This window comes from Gnatocerus cornutus, chromosome 1, assembly GCF_029298725.1.
Source record: "Gnatocerus cornutus isolate USDA-ARS CGAHR chromosome 1, icGnaCorn1.1, whole genome shotgun sequence".
Lineage (NCBI taxonomy): Eukaryota > Metazoa > Arthropoda > Insecta > Coleoptera > Tenebrionidae > Gnatocerus > Gnatocerus cornutus.
In genome coordinates, this window is record NC_142233.1 from 17,121,750 (window position 1) to 17,143,282 (window position 21,533).

Genomic DNA, 21,533 nt, shown 5'->3' on the forward strand with positions numbered 1-21,533 from the left:
TTAAGATATCCCACTTGAGATAACACTTTGAATCGACTCGTGGCGCAACGTTTAATGTAGATAAGACGGTGTGAAGATGAGAGTGTGTTTTTTGGTGATACTTTCAGCGCTTTGTTGCCACGGGGCGAGGATCCTGGGGGTGTTTAATCATCCAGGGCGCAGTCATACGCGGTTGGGGCAGGTGCTGTTGGGCGCTCTGGCGAAGAGGGGGCACGAGGTGGTGATGGTCAGCTCGTTTCCTCTGGAGGAGGAGGTGGAGAACTACCAAGACGTGTTCCTGCGGGAGCACTTGGACGATTTGAAAAGTATTTGATCGTTTTTGACGATTTCTTCATAATTATACGTTGGATCTTAATAAAAACTCGTCATTTGGTGATCGAAAAATCGATTACTAAGTGTGACGAAATTTTGGAACAAAAAATTAAAATTTTAGAATTTTTCATTCTTTTTTTGAAGAAACAAAATTATTATTACCTTTTTTTCTAGGTTTGTTAACTTTTACAATTTTTTTGCCGAAGCAATGAATTTTAGCACGTTTATTGTATAAAAAACTTTTATTAATTGTGCCAAATTTCGAAATTCTAGAAGAAGAAATAAGAATTTTAGAATTTTTCATTCTTTTTTCGAACAAAAAATTCCATTTTTTTTTCTAAGTTTCTTAATTTTAACAATTTTACTACTAATTCAATAAAATTTGGCACAATTATTGCTTTAAGACGCGTTTATTAAATGTATTAAAGCTTGAAATTTTAGAACAAAAAATAAAAATTTTAGAATTTTTTATTCTTTTTTTGAAGAAACAAAATTATTCGACTTTTTTTTTAAGTTTGTTAACTTTTACAATTTTTTTGCCACAGCAATGAATTTTAGCACGTTTATTGCCTAAAAAACGTTTATTAATTGTGCCAAATTTCGAAATTCTAGAACAAGAAATAAGAATTTTAGAATTTTTCATTCTTTTTTCGAACAAAAAATTTCATTTTTTTTCTAAGTTTCTTAATTTTGACAATTTTACTACTAATTCAATAAAATTTGGCACACTCATTGCTTTAAGACGCGTTTATTAAATGTATTAAAGCTTGAAATTTTAGAACAAAAAATAAAAATTTTAGAATTTTTTATTCTTTTTTTGAAGAAACAAAATTATTCGACTTTTTTTTAAGTTTGTTAACTTTTACAATTTTTTTGCCACAGCAATGAATTTTAGCACGTTTATTGCCTAAAAAACGTTTATTAATTGTGCCAAATTTCGAAATTCTAGAACAAGAAATAAGAATTTTAGAATTTTTCATTCTTTTTTCGAACAAAAAATTCCATTTTTTTTTCTAAGTTTCTTAATTTTGACAATTTTACTACTAATTCAATAAAATTTGGCACACTTATTGCTTTAAGACGCGTTTATTAAATGTATTAAAGCTTGAAATTTTAGAACAAAAAATAAAAATTTTAGAATTTTTTATTCTTTTTTTGAAGAAACAAAATTATTATTACTTTTTTTTCTAGGTTTGTTAACTTTTACAATTTTTTTGCCGAAGCAATGAATTTTAGCACGTTTATTGTATAAAAAACTTTTATTAATTGTGCCAAATTTCGAAATTCTAGAAGAAGAAATAAGAATTTTAGAATTTTTCATTCTTTTTTCGAACAAAAAATTCCATTTTTTTTTCTAAGTTTCTTAATTTTGACAATTTTACTACTAATTCAATAAAATTTGGCACACTCATTGCTTTAAGACGCGTTTATTAAATGTATTAAAGCTTGAAATTTTAGAACAAAAAATAAAAATTTTAGAATTTTTTATTCTTTTTTTGAAGAAACAAAATTATTCGACTTTTTTTTAAGTTTGTTAACTTTTACAATTTTTTTGCCACAGCAATGAATTTTAGCACGTTTATTGCCTAAAAAACGTTTATTAATTGTGCCAAATTTCGAAATTCTAGAACAAGAAATAAGAATTTTAGAATTTTTCTTTCTTTTTTCGAACAAAAAATTCCATTTTTTTTTTCTAAGTTTCTTAATTTTGACAATAATTCAATAAAATTTGGCACACTTATTGCTTTAAGACGCGTTTATTAAATGTATTAAAGCTTGAAATTTTAGAACAAAAAATAAAAATTTTAGAACTTTTTATTCTTTTTTTGAAGAAACAAAATTATTCGACTTTTTTTTTAAGTTTGTTAACTTTTACAATTTTTTTGCCACAGCAATGAATTTTAGCACGTTTATTGCCTAAAAAACGTTTATTAATTGTGCCAAATTTCGAAATTCTAGAACAAGAAATAAGAATTTTAGAATTTTTCATTCTTTTTTCGAACAAAAAATTCCATTTTTTTTTATAAGTTTCTTAATTTTGACAATTTTACTACTAATTCAATAAAATTTGGCACACTTATTGCTTTGAGACGCGTTTATTAAATGTATTAAAGCTTGAAATTTTAGAACAAAAAATAAAAATTTTAGAATTTTTTATTCTTTTTTTGAAGAAACTAAATTATTATTACTTTTTTTTCTAGGTTTGTTAACTTTTACAATTTTTTTGCCGAAGCAATGAATTTTAGCACGTTTATTGTATAAAAAACTTTTATTAATTGTGCCAAATTTCGAAATTCTAGAACAAGAAATAAGAATTTTAGAATTTTTCATTCTTTTTTCGAATAAAAAATTCCATTTTTTTTCTAAGTTTCTTAATTTTGACAATTTTACTACTAATTCAATAAAATTTGGCACACTTATTGCTTTAAGACGCGTTTATTAAATGTATTAAAGCTTGAAATTTTAGAACAAAAAATAAAAACTTTAGAATTTTTTATTCTTTTTTTGAAGAAACAAAATTATTCGACTTTTTTTTTAAGTTTGTTAACTTTTACAATTTTTTTGCCACAGCAATGAATTTTAGCACGTTTATTGCCTAAAAAACGTTTATTAATTGTGCCAAATTTCGAAATTCTAGAACAAGAAATAAGAATTTTAGAATTTTTCATTCTTTTTTCGAATAAAAAATTCCATTTTTTTTCTAAGTTTCTTAATTTTGACAATTTTACTACTAATTCAATAAAATTTGGCACACTTATTGCTTTAAGACGCGTTTATTAAATGTATTAAAGCTTGAAATTTTAGAACAAAAATAAAAATTTTAGAATTTTTTATTCTTTTTTTGAAGAAACAAAATTATTCGACTTTTTTTTTTAAGTTTGTTAACTTTTACAATTTTTTTGCCACAGCAATGAATTTTAGCACGTTTATTGCCTAAAAAACGTTTATTAATTGTGCCAAATTTCGAAATTCTAGAACAAGAAATAAGAATTTTAGAATTTTTCATTCTTTTTTCGAACAAAAAATTCCATTTTTTTTTATAAGTTTCTTAATTTTGACAATTTTACTACTAATTCAATAAAATTTGGCACACTTATTGCTTTGAGACGCGTTTATTAAATGTATTAAAGCTTGAAATTTTAGAACAAAAAATAAAAATTTTAGAATTTTTTATTCTTTTTTTGAAGAAACTAAATTATTATTACTTTTTTTTCTAGGTTTGTTAACTTTTACAATTTTTTTGCCGAAGCAATGAATTTTAGCACGTTTATTGTATAAAAAACTTTTATTAATTGTGCCAAATTTCGAAATTCTAGAACAAGAAATAAGAATTTTAGAATTTTTCATTCTTTTTTCGAATAAAAAATTCCATTTTTTTTCTAAGTTTCTTAATTTTGACAAATTTACTACTAATTCAATAAAATTTGCCACACTTATTGCTTTAAGACGCGTTTATTAAATGTATTAAAGCTTGAAATTTTAGAACAAAAATAAAAATTTTAGAATTTTTTATTCTTTTTTTGAAGAAACAAAATTATTCGACTTTTTTTTAAGTTTGTTAACTTTTACAATTTTTTTGCCACAGCAATGAATTTTAGCACGTTTATTGCCTAAAAAACGTTTATTAATTGTGCCAAATTTCGAAATTCTAGAACAAGAAATAAGAATTTTAGAATTTTTCATTCTTTTTTCGAACAAAAAATTCCATTTTTTTTTTCTAAGTTTCTTAATTTTGACAATTTTACTACTAATTCAATAAAATTTGGCACACTTATTGCTTTAAGACGCGTTTATTAAATGTATTAAAGCTTGAAATTTTAGAACAAAAAATAAAAATTTTAGAACTTTTTATTCTTTTTTTGAAGAAACAAAATTATTCGACTTTTTTTTTAAGTTTGTTAACTTTTACAATTTTTTTGCCACAGCAATGAATTTTAGCACGTTTATTGCCTAAAAAACGTTTATTAATTGTGCCAAATTTCGAAATTCTAGAACAAGAAATAAGAATTTTAGAATTTTTCATTCTTTTTTCGAACAAAAAATTCCATTTTTTTTTATAAGTTTCTTAATTTTGACAATTTTACTACTAATTCAATAAAATTTGGCACACTTATTGCTTTGAGACGCGTTTATTAAATGTATTAAAGCTTGAAATTTTAGAACAAAAAATAAAAATTTTAGAATTTTTTATTCTTTTTTTGAAGAAACTAAATTATTATTACTTTTTTTTCTAGGTTTGTTAACTTTTACAATTTTTTTGCCGAAGCAATGAATTTTAGCACGTTTATTGTATAAAAAACTTTTATTAATTGTGCCAAATTTCGAAATTCTAGAACAAGAAATAAGAATTTTAGAATTTTTCATTCTTTTTTCGAATAAAAAATTCCATTTTTTTTCTAAGTTTCTTAATTTTGACAATTTTACTACTAATTCAATAAAATTTGGCACACTTATTGCTTTAAGACGCGTTTATTAAATGTATTAAAGCTTGAAATTTTAGAACAAAAAATAAAAACTTTAGAATTTTTTATTCTTTTTTTGAAGAAACAAAATTATTCGACTTTTTTTTTAAGTTTGTTAACTTTTACAATTTTTTTGCCACAGCAATGAATTTTAGCACGTTTATTGCCTAAAAAACGTTTATTAATTGTGCCAAATTTCGAAATTCTAGAACAAGAAATAAGAATTTTAGAATTTTTCATTCTTTTTTCGAATAAAAAATTCCATTTTTTTTCTAAGTTTCTTAATTTTGACAATTTTACTACTAATTCAATAAAATTTGGCACACTTATTGCTTTAAGACGCGTTTATTAAATGTATTAAAGCTTGAAATTTTAGAACAAAAATAAAAATTTTAGAATTTTTTATTCTTTTTTTGAAGAAACAAAATTATTCGACTTTTTTTTTTAAGTTTGTTAACTTTTACAATTTTTTTGCCACAGCAATGAATTTTAGCACGTTTATTGCCTAAAAAACGTTTATTAATTGTGCCAAATTTCGAAATTCTAGAACAAGAAATAAGAATTTTAGAATTTTTCATTCTTTTTTCGAACAAAAAATTCCATTTTTTTTTATAAGTTTCTTAATTTTGACAATTTTACTACTAATTCAATAAAATTTGGCACACTTATTGCTTTGAGACGCGTTTATTAAATGTATTAAAGCTTGAAATTTTAGAACAAAAAATAAAAATTTTAGAATTTTTTATTCTTTTTTTGAAGAAACTAAATTATTATTACTTTTTTTTCTAGGTTTGTTAACTTTTACAATTTTTTTGCCGAAGCAATGAATTTTAGCACGTTTATTGTATAAAAAACTTTTATTAATTGTGCCAAATTTCGAAATTCTAGAACAAGAAATAAGAATTTTAGAATTTTTCATTCTTTTTTCGAATAAAAAATTCCATTTTTTTTCTAAGTTTCTTAATTTTGACAAATTTACTACTAATTCAATAAAATTTGCCACACTTATTGCTTTAAGACGCGTTTATTAAATGTATTAAAGCTTGAAATTTTAGAACAAAAATAAAAATTTTAGAATTTTTTATTCTTTTTTTGAAGAAACAAAATTATTCGACTTTTTTTTAAGTTTGTTAACTTTTACAATTTTTTTGCCACAGCAATGAATTTTAGCACGTTTATTGCCTAAAAAACGTTTATTAATTGTGCCAAATTTCGAAATTCTAGAACAAGAAATAAGAATTTTAGAATTTTTCATTCTTTTTTCGAACAAAAAATTCCATTTTTTTTTTCTAAGTTTCTTAATTTTGACAATTTTACTACTAATTCAATAAAATTTGGCACACTTATTGCTTTAAGACGCGTTTATTAAATGTATTAAAGCTTGAAATTTTAGAACAAAAAATAAAAACTTTAGAATTTTTTATTCTTTTTTTGAAGAAACAAAATTATTCGACTTTTTTTTTAAGTTTGTTAACTTTTACAATTTTTTTGCCACAGCAATGAATTTTAGCACGTTTATTGCCTAAAAAACGTTTATTAATTGTGCCAAATTTCGAAATTCTAGAACAAGAAATAAGAATTTTAGAATTTTTCATTCTTTTTTCGAACAAAAAATTCCATTTTTTTTTCTAAGTTTCTTAATTTTGACAATTTTACTACTAATTCAATAAAATTTGGCACACTTATTGCTTTAAGACGCGTTTATTAAATGTATTAAAGCTTGAAATTTTAGAACAAAAAGTAAAAATTTTAGAATTTTTTATTCTTTTTTTGAAGAAACAAAATTATTCGACTTTTTTTTAAGTTTGTTAACTTTTACAATTTTTTTGCCACAGCAATGAATTTTAGCACGTTTATTGCCTAAAAAACGTTTATTAATTGTGCCAAATTTCGAAATTCTAGAACAAGAAATAAGAATTTTAGAATTTTTCATTCTTTTTTCGAACAAAAAATTCCATTTTTTTTTCTAAGTTTCTTAATTTTGACAATTTTACTACTAATTCAATAAAATTTGGCACACTTATTGCTTTAAGACGCGTTTATTAAATGTATTAAAGCTTGAAATTTTAGAACAAAAAATAAAAATTTTAGAATTTTTTATTCTTTTTTTGAAGAAACAAAATTATTCGACTTTTTTTTAAGTTTGTTAACTTTTACAATTTTTTTGCCACAGCAATGAATTTTAGCACGTTTATTGCCTAAAAAACGTTTATTAATTGTGCCAAATTTCGAAATTCTAGAACAAGAAATAAGAATTTTAGAATTTTTCATTCTTTTTTCGAACAAAAAATTCCATTTTTTTTCTAAGTTTCTTAATTTTGACAATTTTACTACTAATTCAATAAAATTTGCCACACTTATTGCTTTAAGACGCGTTTATTAAATGTATTAAAGCTTGAAATTTTAGAACAAAAAATAAAAATTTTAGAATTTTTTATTCTTTTTTTGAAGAAACAAAATTATTCGACTTTTTTTTAAGTTTGTTAACTTTTACAATTTTTTTGCCACAGCAGTGAATTTTAGCACGTTTATTGCCTAAAAAACGTTTATTAATTGTGCCAAATTTTGAAATTCTAGAACAAGAAATAAGAATTTAAGAATTTTTCATTCTTTTTTCGAACAAAAAATTCCATTTTTTTTTCTAAGTTTCTTAATTTTGACAATTTTACTACTAATTCAATAAAATTTGGCACACTTATTGCTTTAAGACGCGTTTATTAAATGTATTAAAGCTTGAAATTTTAGAACAAAAAATAAAAATTTTAGAATTTTTTATTCTTTTTTTGAAGAAACAAAATTATTCGACTTTTTTTTAAGTTTGTTAACTTTTACAATTTTTTTGCCACAGCAATGAATTTTAGCACGTTTATTGCCTAAAAAACGTTTATTAATTGTGCCAAATTTCGAAATTCTAGAACAAGAAATAAGAATTTTAGAATTTTTCATTCTTTTTTCGAACAAAAAATTCCATTTTTTTTCTAAGTTTCTTAATTTTGACAATTTTACTACTAATTCAATAAAATTTGGCACACTTATTGCTTTAAGACGCGTTTATTAAATGTATTAAAGCTTGAAATTTTAGAACAAAAAATAAAAATTTTAGAATTTTTTATTCTTTTTTTGAAGAAACAAAATTATTCGACTTTTTTTTAAGTTTGTTAACTTTTACAATTTTTTTGCCACAGCAATGAATTTTAGCACGTTTATTGCCTAAAAAACGTTTATTAATTGTGCCAAATTTTGAAATTCTAGAACAAGAAATAAGAATTTTAGAATTTTTCATTCTTTTTTCGAACAAAAAATTCCATTTTTTTTTCTAAGTTTCTTAATTTTGACAATTTTACTACTAATTCAATAAAATTTGGCACACTTATTGCTTTAAGACGCGTTTATTAAATGTATTAAAGCTTGAAATTTTAGAACAAAAAATAAAAATTTTAGAATTTTTTATTCTTTTTTTGAGGAAACAAAATTATTATTACTTTTTTTCTAGGTTTGTTAACTTTTACAATTTTTTTGCCGAAGCAATGAATTTTAGCACGTTTATTGTATAAAAAACTTTTATTAATTGTGCCAAATTTCGAAATTCTAGAACAAGAAATAAGAATTTAAGAATTTTTCATTCTTTTTTCGAACAAAAAATTCCATTTTTTTTTCTAAGTTTCTTAATTTTGACAATTTTACTACTAATTCAATAAAATTTGGCACACTTATTGCTTTAAGACGCGTTTATTAAATGTATTAAAGCTTGAAATTTTAGAACAAAAAATAAAAATTTTAGAATTTTTTATTCTTTTTTTGAAGAAACAAAATTATTCGACTTTTTTTTAAGTTTGTTAACTTTTACAATTTTTTTGCCACAGCAGTGAATTTTAGCACGTTTATTGCCTAAAAAACGTTTATTAATTGTGCCAAATTTTGAAATTCTAGAACAAGAAATAAGAATTTTAGAATTTTTCATTCTTTTTTCGAACAAAAAATTCCATTTTTTTTTCTAAGTTTCTTAATTTTGACAATTTTACTACTAATTCAATAAAATTTGGCACACTTATTGCTTTAAGACGCGTTTATTAAATGTATTAAAGCTTGAAATTTTAGAACAAAAAATAAAAATTTTAGAATTTTTTATTCTTTTTTTGAAGAAACAAAATTATTCGACTTTTTTTTTAAGTTTGTTAACTTTTACAATTTTTTTGCCACAGCAATGAATTTTAGCACGTTTATTGCCTAAAAAACGTTTATTAATTGTGCCAAATTTCGAAATTCTAGCACAAGAAATAAGAATTTAAGAATTTTTCATTCTTTTTTCGAACAAAAAATTCCATTTTTTTTTCTAAGTTTCTTAATTTTGACAATTTTACTACTAATTCAATAAAATTTGGCACACTTATTGCTTTAAGACGCGTTTATTAAATGTATTAAAGCTTGAAATTTTAGAACAAAAAATAAAAATTTTAGAATTTTTTATTCTTTTTTTGAAGAAACAAAATTATTCGACTTTTTTTTAAGTTTGTTAACTTTTACAATTTTTTTGCCACAGCAATGAATTTTAGCACGTTTATTGCCTAAAAAACGTTTATTAATTGTGCCAAATTTCGAAATTCTAGAACAAGAAATAAGAATTTTAGAATTTTTCATTCTTTTTTCGAACAAAAAATTCCATTTTTTTTCTAAGTTTCTTAATTTTGACAATTTTACTACTAATTCAATAAAATTTGCCACACTTATTGCTTTAAGACGCGTTTATTAAATGTATTAAAGCTTGAAATTTTAGAACAAAAAATAAAAATTTTAGAATTTTTTATTCTTTTTTTGAAGAAACAAAATTATTCGACTTTTTTTTAAGTTTGTTAACTTTTACAATTTTTTTGCCACAGCAATGAATTTTAGCACGTTTATTGCCTAAAAAACGTTTATTAATTGTGCCAAATTTTGAAATTCTAGAACAAGAAATAAGAATTTAAGAATTTTTCATTCTTTTTTCGAACAAAAAATTCCATTTTTTTTTCTAAGTTTCTTAATTTTGACAATTTTACTACTAATTCAATAAAATTTGGCACACTTATTGCTTTAAGACGCGTTTATTAAATGTATTAAAGCTTGAAATTTTAGAACAAAAAATAAAAACTTTAGAATTTTTAATTCTTTTTTTGAAGAAACAAAATTATTCGACTTTTTTTTTAAGTTTGTTAACTTTTACAATTTTTTTGCCACAGCAATGAATTTTAGCACGTTTATTGCCTAAAAAACGTTTATTAATTGTGCCAAATTTCGAAATTCTAGAACAAGAAATAAGAATTTAAGAATTTTTCATTCTTTTTCGAATAAAAAATTCCATTTTTTTTCTAAGTTTCTTAATTTTGACAATTTTACTACTAATTCAATAAAATTTGCCACACTTATTGCTTTAAGACGCGTTTATTAAATGTATTAAAGCTTGAAATTTTAGAACAAAAAGTAAAAATTTTAGAATTTTTTATTCTTTTTTTGAAGAAACAAAATTATTCGACTTTTTTTTAAGTTTGTTAACTTTTACAATTTTTTTGCCACAGCAATGAATTTTAGCACGTTTATTGCCTAAAAAACGTTTATTAATTGTGCCAAATTTCGAAATTCTAGAACAAGAAATAAGAATTTAAGAATTTTTCATTCTTTTTCGAATAAAAAATTCCATTTTTTTTCTAAGTTTCTTAATTTTGACAATTTTACTACTAATTCAATAAAATTTGCCACACTTATTGCTTTAAGACGCGTTTATTAAATGTATTAAAGCTTGAAATTTTAGAACAAAAAGTAAAAATTTTAGAATTTTTTATTCTTTTTTTGAAGAAACAAAATTATTCGACTTTTTTTTAAGTTTGTTAACTTTTACAATTTTTTTGCCACAGCAATGAATTTTAGCACGTTTATTGCCTAAAAAACGTTTATTAATTGTGCCAAATTTCGAAATTCTAGAACAAGAAATAAGAATTTTAGAATTTTTCATTCTTTTTTCGAACAAAAAATTCCATTTTTTTTTCTAAGTTTCTTAATTTTGACAATTTTACTACTAATTCAATAAAATTTGGCACACTTATTGCTTTAAGACGCGTTTATTAAATGTATTAAAGCTTGAAATTTTAGAACAAAAAATAAAAATTTTAGAATTTTTTATTCTTTTTTTGAAGAAACAAAATTATTCGACTTTTTTTTTAAGTTTGTTAACTTTTACAATTTTTTTGCCACAGCAATGAATTTTAGCACGTTTATTGCCTAAAAAACGTTTATTAATTGTGCCAAATTTCGAAATTCTAGAACAAGAAATAAGAATTTTAGAATTTTTCATTCTTTTTTCGAACAAAAAATTCCATTTTTTTTTCTAAGTTTCTTAATTTTGACAATTTTACTACTAATTCAATAAAATTTGCCACACTTATTGCTTTAAGACGCGTTTATTAAATGTATTAAAGCTTGAAATTTTAGAACAAAAAATAAAAATTTTAGAATTTTTTATTCTTTTTTTGAAGAAACAAAATTATTCGACTTTTTTTTTAAGTTTGTTAACTTTTACAATTTTTTTGCCACAGCAATGAATTTTAGCACGTTTATTGCCTAAAAAACGTTTATTAATTGTGCCAAATTTCGAAATTCTAGAACAAGAAATAAGAATTTTAGAATTTTTCATTCTTTTTTCGAACAAAAAATTCCATTTTTTTTTCTAAGTTTCTTAATTTTGACAATTTTACTACTAATTCAATAAAATTTGCCACACTTATTGCTTTAAGACGCGTTTATTAAATGTATTAAAGCTTGAAATTTTAGAACAAAAAGTAAAAATTTTAGAATTTTTTATTCTTTTTTTGAAGAAACAAAATTATTATTACTTTTTTTCTAGGTTTGTTAACTTTTACAATTTTTTTGCCGAAGCAATGAATTTTAGCACGTTTATTGTATAAAAAACTTTTATTAATTGTGCCAAATTTCGAAATTCTAGAACAAGAAATAAGAATTTTAGAATTTTTCATTCTTTTTTCGAACAAAAAATTCCATTTTTTTTCTAAGTTTCTTAATTTTGACAATTTTACTACTAATTCAATAAAATTTGCCACACTTATTGCTTTAAGACGCGTTTATTAAATGTATTAAAGCTTGAAATTTTAGAACAAAAAATAAAAATTTTAGAATTTTTTATTCTTTTTTTGAAGAAACAAAATTATTCGACTTTTTTTTAAGTTTGTTAACTTTTACAATTTTTTTGCCACAGCAATGAATTTTAGCACGTTTATTGCCTAAAAAACGTTTATTAATTGTGCCAAATTTCGAAATTCTAGAACAAGAAATAAGAATTTTAGAATTTTTCATTCTTTTTTCGAACAAAAAATTCCATTTTTTTTTCTAAGTTTCTTAATTTTGACAATTTTACTACTAATTCAATAAAATTTGGCACACTTATTGCTTTAAGACGCGTTTATTAAATGTATTAAAGCTTGAAATTTTAGAACAAAAAGTAAAAATTTTAGAATTTTTTATTCTTTTTTTGAAGAAACAAAATTATTCGACTTTTTTTTTAAGTTTGTAACCTTTTACAATTTTTTTGCCACAGCAATGAATTTTAGCACGTTTATTGCCTAAAAAACGTTTATTAATTGTGCCAAATTTCGAAATTCTAGAACAAGAAATGAGAATTTAAGAATTTTTCATTCTTTTTTCGAATAAAAAATTCCATTTTTTTTCTAAGTTTCTAAATTTTGACAATTTTACTACTAATTCAATAAAATTTGCCACACTTATTGCTTTAAGACGCGTTTATTAAATGTATTAAAGCTTGAAATTTTAGAACAAAAAATAAAAATTTTAGAATTTTTTATTCTTTTTTTGAAGAAACAAAATTATTCGACTTTTTTTTTAAGTTTGTTAACTTTTACAATTTTTTTGCCACAGGAATGAATTTTAGCACGTTTATTGCCTAAAAAACGTTTATTAATTGTGCCAAATTTCGAAATTCTAGAACAAGAAATAAGAATTTTAGAATTTTTCATTCTTTTTTCGAACAAAAAATTCCATTTTTTTTCTAAGTTTCTTAATTTTGACAATTTTACTACTAATTCAATAAAATTTGCCACACTTATTGCTTTAAGACGCGTTTATTAAATGTATTAAAGCTTGAAATTTTAGAACAAAAAATAAAAACTTTAGAATTTTTTATTCTTTTTTTGAAGAAACAAAATTATTCGACTTTTTTTTAAGTTTGTTAACTTTTACAATTTTTTTGCCACAGCAATGAATTTTAGCACGTTTATTGCCTAAAAAACGTTTATTAATTGTGCCAAATTTCGAAATTCTAGAACAAGAAATAAGAATTTTAGAATTTTTCATTCTTTTTTCGAACAAAAAATTCCATTTTTTTTTCTAAGTTTCTTAATTTTGACAATTTTACTACTAATTCAATAAAATTTGGCACACTTATTGCTTTAAGACGCGTTTATTAAATGTATTAAAGCTTGAAATTTTAGAACAAAAATAAAAATTTTAGAATTTTTTATTCTTTTTTTGAAGAAACAAAATTATTCGACTTTTTTTTTTAAGTTTGTTAACTTTTACAATTTTTTTGCCACAGCAATGAATTTTAGCACGTTTATTGCCTAAAAAACGTTTATTAATTGTGCCAAATTTCGAAATTCTAGAACAAGAAATAAGAATTTTAGAATTTTTCATTCTTTTTTCGAACAAAAAATTCCATTTTTTTTTATAAGTTTCTTAATTTTGACAATTTTACTACTAATTCAATAAAATTTGGCACACTTATTGCTTTAAGACGCGTTTATTAAATGTATTAAAGCTTGAAATTTTAGAACAAAAATAAAATTTTTAGAATTTTTTATTCTTTTTTTGAAGAAACAAAATTATTCGACTTTTTTTTAAGTTTGTTAACTTTTACAATTTTTTTGCCGAAGCAATGAATTTTAGCACGTTTATTGCCTAAAAAACGTTTATTAATTGTGCCAAATTTCGAAATTCTAGAACAAGAAATAAGAATTTTAGAATTTTTCATTCTTTTTTCGAACAAAAAATTTCATTTTTTTTTTCTAAGTTTCTTAATTTTGACAATTTTACTACTAATTCAATAAAATTTGGCACACTTATTGCTTTAAGACGCGTTTATTAAATGTATTAAAGCTTGAAATTTTAGAACAAAAAATAAAAATTTTAGAATTTTTTATTCTTTTTTTGAAGAAACAAAATTATTCGACTTTTTTTTAAGTTTGTTAACTTTTACAATTTTTTTGCCACAGCAATGAATTTTAGCACGTTTATTGCCTAAAAAACGTTTATTAATTGTGCCAAATTTCGAAATTCTAGAACAAGAAATAAGAATTTTAGAATTTTTCTTTCTTTTTTCGAACAAAAAATTCCATTTTTTTTTCTACGTTTCTTAATTTTGACAATTTTACTACTAATTCAATAAAATTTGGCACACTTATTGCTTTAAGACGCGTTTATTAAATGTATTAAAGCTTGAAATTTTAGAACAAAAATAAAATTTTTAGAATTTTTTATTCTTTTTTTGAAGAAACAAAATTATTCGACTTTTTTTTTAAGTTTGTTAACTTTTACAATTTTTTTGCCACAGCAATGAATTTTAGCACGTTTATTGCCTAAAAAACGTTTATTAATTGTGCCAAATTTCGAAATTCTAGAACAAGAAATAAGAATTTTAGAATTTTTCTTTCTTTTTTCGAACAAAAAATTCCATTTTTTTTTCTAAGTTTCTTAATTTTGACAATTTTACTACTAATTCAATAAAATTTGGCACACTTATTGCTTTAAGACGCGTTTATTAAATGTATTAAAGCTTGAAATTTTAGAACAAAAAATAAAAATTTTAGAATTTTTTATTCTTTTTTTGAAGAAACAAAATTATTCGACTTTTTTTTAAGTTTGTTAACTTTTACAATTTTTTTGCCACAGCAATGAATTTTAGCACGTTTATTGCCTAAAAAACGTTTATTAATTGTGCCAAATTTCGAAATTCTAGAACAAGAAATAAGAATTTTAGAATTTTTCTTTCTTTTTTCGAACAAAAAATTCCATTTTTTTTTCTACGTTTCTTAATTTTGACAATTTTACTACTAATTCAATAAAATTTGGCACACTTATTGCTTTAAGACGCGTTTATTAAATGTATTAAAGCTTGAAATTTTAGAACAAAAATAAAATTTTTAGAATTTTTTATTCTTTTTTTGAAGAAACAAAATTATTCGACTTTTTTTTTAAGTTTGTTAACTTTTACAATTTTTTTGCCACAGCAATGAATTTTAGCACGTTTATTGCCTAAAAAACGTTTATTAATTGTGCCAAATTTCGAAATTCTAGAACAAGAAATAAGAATTTTAGAATTTTTCTTTCTTTTTTCGAACAAAAAATTCCATTTTTTTTTCTAAGTTTCTTAATTTTGACAATTTTACTACTAATTCAATAAAATTTGGCACACTTATTGCTTTAAGACGCGTTTATTAAATGTATTAAAGCTTGAAATTTTAGAACAAAAAATAAAAATTTTAGAATTTTTTATTCTTTTTTTGAAGAAACAAAATTATTCGACTTTTTTTTAAGTTTGTTAACTTTTACAATTTTTTTGCCACAGCAATGAATTTTAGCACGTTTATTGCCTAAAAAACGTTTATTAATTGTGCCAAATTTCGAAATTCTAGAACAAGAAATAAGAATTTTAGAATTTTTCTTTCTTTTTTCGAACAAAAAATTCCATTTTTTTTTCTAAGTTTCTTAATTTTGACAATTTTACTACTAATTCAATAAAATTTGCCACACTTATTGCTTTAAGACGCGTTTATTAAATGTATTAAAGCTTGAAATTTTAGAACAAAAAATAAAAATTTTAGAATTTTTTATTCTTTTTTTGAAGAAACAAAATTATTCGACTTTTTTTTAAGTTTGTTAACTTTTACAATTTTTTTGCCACAGCAATGAATTTTAGCACGTTTATTGCCTAAAAAACGTTTATTAATTGTGCCAAATTTCGAAATTCTAGAACAAGAAATAAGAATTTTAGAATTTTTCTTTCTTTTTTCGAACAAAAAATTCCATTTTTTTTTCTACGTTTCTTAATTTTGACAATTTTACTACTAATTCAATAAAATTTGGCACACTTATTGCTTTAAGACGCGTTTATTAAATGTATTAAAGCTTGAAATTTTAGAACAAAAATAAAATTTTTAGAATTTTTTATTCTTTTTTTGAAGAAACAAAATTATTCGACTTTTTTTTTAAGTTTGTTAACTTTTACAATTTTTTTGCCACAGCAATGAATTTTAGCACGTTTATTGCCTAAAAAACGTTTATTAATTGTGCCAAATTTCGAAATTCTAGAACAAGAAATAAGAATTTTAGAATTTTTCATTCTTTTTTCGAACAAAAAATTCCATTTTTTTTTCTAAGTTTCTTAATTTTGACAATTTTACTACTAATTCAATAAAATTTGGCACACTTATTGCTTTAAGACGCGTTTATTAAATGTATTAAAGCTTGAAATTTTAGAACAAAAATAAAATTTTTAGAATTTTTTATTCTTTTTTTGAAGAAACAAAATTATTCGACTTTTTTTTTAAGTTTGTTAACTTTTACAATTTTTTTGCCACAGCAATGAATTTTAGCACGTTTATTGCCTAAAAAACGTTTATTAATTGTGCCAAATTTCGAAATTCTAGAACAAGAAATAAGAATTTTAGAATTTTTCATTCTTTTTTCGAACAAAAAATTCCATTTTTTTTCTAAGTTTCTTAATTTTGACAATATTACTCCTAATTCAATAAAATTTGGCACACTTATTGCTTTAAGACGCGTTTATTAAATGTATTAAAGCTTGAAATTTTAGAACAAAAATAAAAATTTTAGAATTTTTTATTCTTTTTTTGAAGAAACAAAATTATGCGACTTTTTTTTAAGTTTGTTAACTTTTACAATTTTTTTGCCACAGCAATGAATTTTAGCACGTTTATTGCCTAAAAAACGTTTATTAATTGTGCCAAATTTCGAAATTCTAGAACAAGAAATAAGAATTTTAGAATTTTTCATTCTTTTTCGAATAAAAAATTCTATTTTTTTTCTAAGTTTCTTAATTTTGACAATTTTACTACTAATTCAATAAAATTTGGCACACTCATTGCTTTAAGACGCGTTTATTAAATGTATTAAAGCTTGAAATTTTAGAACAAAAAATAAAAATTTTAGAATTTTTTATTCTTTTTTTGAAGAAACAAAATTATTCGACTTTTTTTTAAGTTTGTTAACTTTTACAATTTTTTTGCCACAGCAATGAATTTTAGCACGTTTATTGCCTAAAAAACGTTTATTAATTGTGCCAAATTTCGAAATTCTAGAACAAGAAATAAGAATTTTAGAATTTTTCATTCTTTTTTCGAACAAAAAATTCCATTTTTTTTCTAAGTTTCTTAATTTTGACAATATTACTCCTAATTCAATAAAATTTGGCACACTTATTGCTTTAAGACGCGTTTATTAAATGTATTAAAGCTTGAAATTTTAGAACAAAAATAAAAATTTTAGAATTTTTTATTCTTTTTTTGAAGAAACAAAATTATGCGACTTTTTTTGAGTTTGTTAACTTTTACAATTTTTTTGCCACAGCAATGAATTTTAGCACGTTTATGGCCTAAAAAACGTTTATTAATTGTGCCAAATTTCGAAATTCTAGAACAAGAAATAAGAATTTAAGAATTTTTCATTCTTTTTTCGAATAAAAAATTTCATTTTTTTTCTAAGTTTCTTAATTTTGACAATTTTACTACTAATTCAACAAAATTTGGCACACTTATTGCTTTAAGACGCGTTTATTAAATGTATTAAAGCTTGAAATTTTAGAACAAAAATAAAATTTTTAGAATTTTTTATTCTTTTTTTGAAGAAACAAAATTATTCGACTTTTTTTTTAAGTTTGTTAACTTTTACAATTTTTTTGCCGAAGCAATGAATTTTAGCACGTTTATTGCCTAAAAAACGTTTATTAATTGTACCAAATTTCGAAATTCTAGAACAAGAAATAAGAATTTAAGAATTTTTCATTCTTTTTTCGAATAAAAAATTCCATTTTTTTTTTCTAAGTTTCTTAATTTTGACAATTTTACTACTAATTCAATAAAATTTGGCACACTTATTGCTTAAGACGCGTTTATTAAATGTATCAAAGCTTGAAATTCTAGAACAAAAAATAAAAATTTTGGAATTTTTCATTTTTCTTCGACTTTTTTTCTAAATTTCTGAACTATGTCAATTTTTCTGTTAATGCAATAAAACTTGGCACACTTATCGTTGTAATTGCGTGTTTCAAGTCTGCCAAAATTCAAAATTGTAGAACAAAAAATGAGAATTTTCAAATTTTTCATATTTCTTTCAAACAAAAAATTCGACTTCTTCTTCTTCTTCTTTTCTAAATTCCATAACTTTGAGAATTTTTTTGCTAGAGCAATGAAATCTGGCATATTTGTTGCTTGAAAATAGGTTATTAAATGTGTTAAAGTTCAAAATTTTAGAACAAAAAATAAGAATTTTAAAATTTTTGTTCGAACAAAAAACTCCACTTTTTGTATGTTTCTTAACGTTGACAATTTTACTCTTAAATTAATAAAGTCTGGCACACTTCTTGCCTAAAACTCGTGACTTTTTCTTTCTTAATTCATTAACTTTGACAATTTTACTATTAGAGCAATGAAATTTGACACACTTAATACTTAAAAATCGGGTATTTAATGTGACGAAGTTCGATTTTTTTAGAACATGAAATAAGAATTTTAGAATTCTTTCGAGCAAAAGAAATTGATTTTTTATTCTAAATTTTGTAACTTTGACAATTTTTTAGCTATAGCAATAAAATTTGTCACACTTATTGCCTAGACATTAGTTATCAAATGTGCCAAGATTAAAAATTTTAGAACAGGAAATAAAAATTTTATAATTTTTCATTCTTCTTTCGAACAAAAAAAATTGATTTTTTTATTCTAAATTTCTTAACTTTGACAAATTTTTAGCTAAAGCAATAAAATTTGTCACACTTATTGCCTAGACATTAGTTATCAAATGTGCCACGATTAAAAATTTTAGAACAAGAAATAAAAATTTTAGAATGTTTTATTCTTCTTTAGATATAAAAACTAAAACTTTCAAAAATCGTAATTTTGCTCAAAATTTAATCGATTTTTCGCCGACTTTTATGTATTTCCCAACACTCTCCTGACTTCGCTTCACTTTTCCAGGAAGAAACAAAGTGGCAAAAGGCGGCCTCGACCTCGCCGACCTAAAAAACATGACCCTCCACCACACCGAAGCCACTTTCACCTCCCCAGAAGTCCGCACCCTCCTCACCTCCGGCCAAACCTTCGACCTCATCATCATCGACTGGTTCTACAACGAAGCCACCCTCATCTTCGGCCACATCTTCAACGCTCCAGTAATCTACATCTCCTCCTTCGGCAACAACGCCCTTTTAAACGAATTCACCGGAAACGTCTTACCCTTCTCCTACGTCCCTGGCGCGGGCCTCCCCACCAGCGACTCCATGTCCTTCAAGCACCGCGTCATCATGACGCTCTTCAACGTCGTCTTCACCACTTTCTACGTCCCGAGGAGGAACGCGGCGCATTTCGAGATCCTCAAAAGACACTTCGCGGACCCTCCTAGCATCCCCCAGCTGCAAGACCGCGTGGCGTTGGTGCTGTCCAACAGCCATTTCAGCTTCGAGACGCCGCGGCCCTTCACTCCTAACATCGTTCCGGTCGGCGGGTTCCACGTAGAGGAGCCCCAACAACTCCCCCAGGACCTGAAGGCCTTCCTCGACGCCGCCGAAGACGGCGCGATCTTCTTCAGCCTGGGCAGCCAACTCCAATCCTCGAGCTTCAACAAAACCTTCGTGGCGAAGTTCTTGGAGGCCGTGGCGACGCTACCACAGAGGGTGTTGTGGAAGTACGAGCTGGATGACCTCTCCAGCGTCCCACCAAATGTAAAAGTCTTGAAGTGGCTCCCCCAGGTCCCAATCTTGGGTACCCAACAAAACACTTTATATACAGAGTGTCTCAATTAAATTTGTTTCCAGCCCACCCCAACACGAAGGTGTTTATCACCCACGGCGGAGCCCTCAGCATGATTGAAGCCCTCCACTTCCACGTCCCTTTGATTTGCCTCCCGTTCAACGGCGACCAGCTGACGAACGCCGCCTTCATCGAGTCCCGCAGAATCGGGCTTTCGCTCTCTCCGGAGGAGCTCAACGAGGAACTTCTTATTGGCGCCATCAAGAAAGTCACTTCGGATTTTAGTTATCAGGAGAATTCGAATTATTTCTCGTCGCTGTTGAGGGAGCAGCCGGTGAAGCCGCTGGACAGTGCAGTCTACTGGGTGGAGCACGTGGTGAAGTATGGACACGCCAACCACTTGAAGCCGTTTTCCACCAAGTTGGCGTGGTATCAATATTACTTGGTGGATGTCATCGCGTTCTTGTTTGGGTTGGGGTTGGTTTTTTTGGTCACTGTGTATTATGGGATTAAAGTTGGGGTTGGGGTGGTGTGGAAAGTGGCAAGGAAGGTTAAAATAGAGTAGGAAAGGTGGAAAATAAAAATTTTTTGAACGAATTTTGTATTTTTTTTTCTTTTAGAACCTTGAGTGATTTGTGTAGCTTAAGATTCAATTTTTAAATTCTCAAGTTTAAAATTTTCAAGTTAAAATAAACAATTTGGAATTTTTCGAACGAAAAAAATCGACTTTTTATTCTAAATTCCTTAACATTGACCATTTTAGTGCCAGAGCAATGAAATTTGGCACACTTGTTGCTTGAAAATCGGTAAATAAATGTGCTAAAGCTCAAACTTTTAGATCTAGAATTAAGAATTTAAAAAATTTTTATTTTTTGTTCAAACAAAAATTCGAGGTTTCTTTTCTAAATTCTTTAACTTTTACAATTTTACTGCTAGAGCAATGAAATTTGGCACACTTATTGCGTAAAAATCGATAATTAAATGAACCAAAGCTCGAAAATTTAGAACAAGAGATACAAATTTTACGATTTTTAATTCTTTTTTCGAACAAAAAAATTCGACTTTTTTTTCAAAATTCCTTGACTTTGCCATTTTTACTCCAAAATAAAATCAATAAAATTTACTACACTTACTGGTCAAGAAGTGTTTATTAAATATGCCAAAGTTTAAAAATTTAGAACAAAAACAAAGAATTTTAAAATTTTCCATTTTTCTCTCGAACAAAAAAAATCGATTTTTTCTCTAAATTCCGTAAGTTTGATAGTTTTACTACTAGAGTAATGATGTTTGGCACACTCATTATCTGAAAAGCGTTTATTAAATGTGCCAAAAGTCAAAATTTTAGAACAAGAAACACGATTTTTAGAATTTTTTATTCTATTTTCGAACACAAAATTTCTACTTTTTTTCTAAATTCCTTAACTTTCCCAATTTTACTGCTAGAGTAGTGAAATTTGGCACACATATTGCTTGTAAATTTGTGGTTAAACATATCAAAGCGCAAAATTTTAGAACAAAAAATAAAAATATTAGAATTTTTCAATTTTCTTTAGAACAAAAAATTCGACTTTTTTTTCTAAATTTTTTAACTTTGTCAATCTTACAGCTAGAGCAATGAAATTTGGCACACTTATTGCTTGAAAATCGGTTATTAAATGTACCACAGCTCGAAATTTTAAAACAAGAAATAGGAATTTTAGAATTTTTATTTTTTGTTCCA

The 21,533-nt window shown here is 24.4% G+C and overlaps 1 protein-coding gene across 1 annotated transcript; it reads left to right on the forward strand.

Annotated features, from left to right (window-relative positions):
• The first annotated feature begins 37 nt into the window (after positions 1-37).
• LOC148180618 (UDP-glucosyltransferase 2-like) lies at positions 38-20,410 on the forward strand. Its single transcript, XM_088049507.1, has 3 exons — positions 38-305; positions 19,043-19,825; positions 19,879-20,410. Exons 1-3 carry the CDS (start codon positions 77-79, stop codon positions 20,376-20,378), a joined length of 1,512 nt encoding a protein of 503 aa, XP_087905633.1. The 5' UTR covers positions 38-76; the 3' UTR covers positions 20,379-20,410.
• The last annotated feature ends 1,123 nt before the right edge of the window (positions 20,411-21,533 follow it).

Excerpts from the sequence above, each read along its gene's own strand:
- LOC148180618 (XM_088049507.1), top strand. The coding sequence starts at position 77 with ATGAGAGTGTGTTTTTTGGTGATACTTTCAGCGCTTTGTTGCCACGGG. Across the intron at positions 306-19,042 it reads GCACTTGGACGATTTGAAAA|GAAGAAACAAAGTGGCAAAA; the intron begins GTATTTGATCGT and ends TCACTTTTCCAG. Across the intron at positions 19,826-19,878 it reads CCCCCAGGTCCCAATCTTGG|CCCACCCCAACACGAAGGTG; the intron begins GTACCCAACAAA and ends ATTTGTTTCCAG.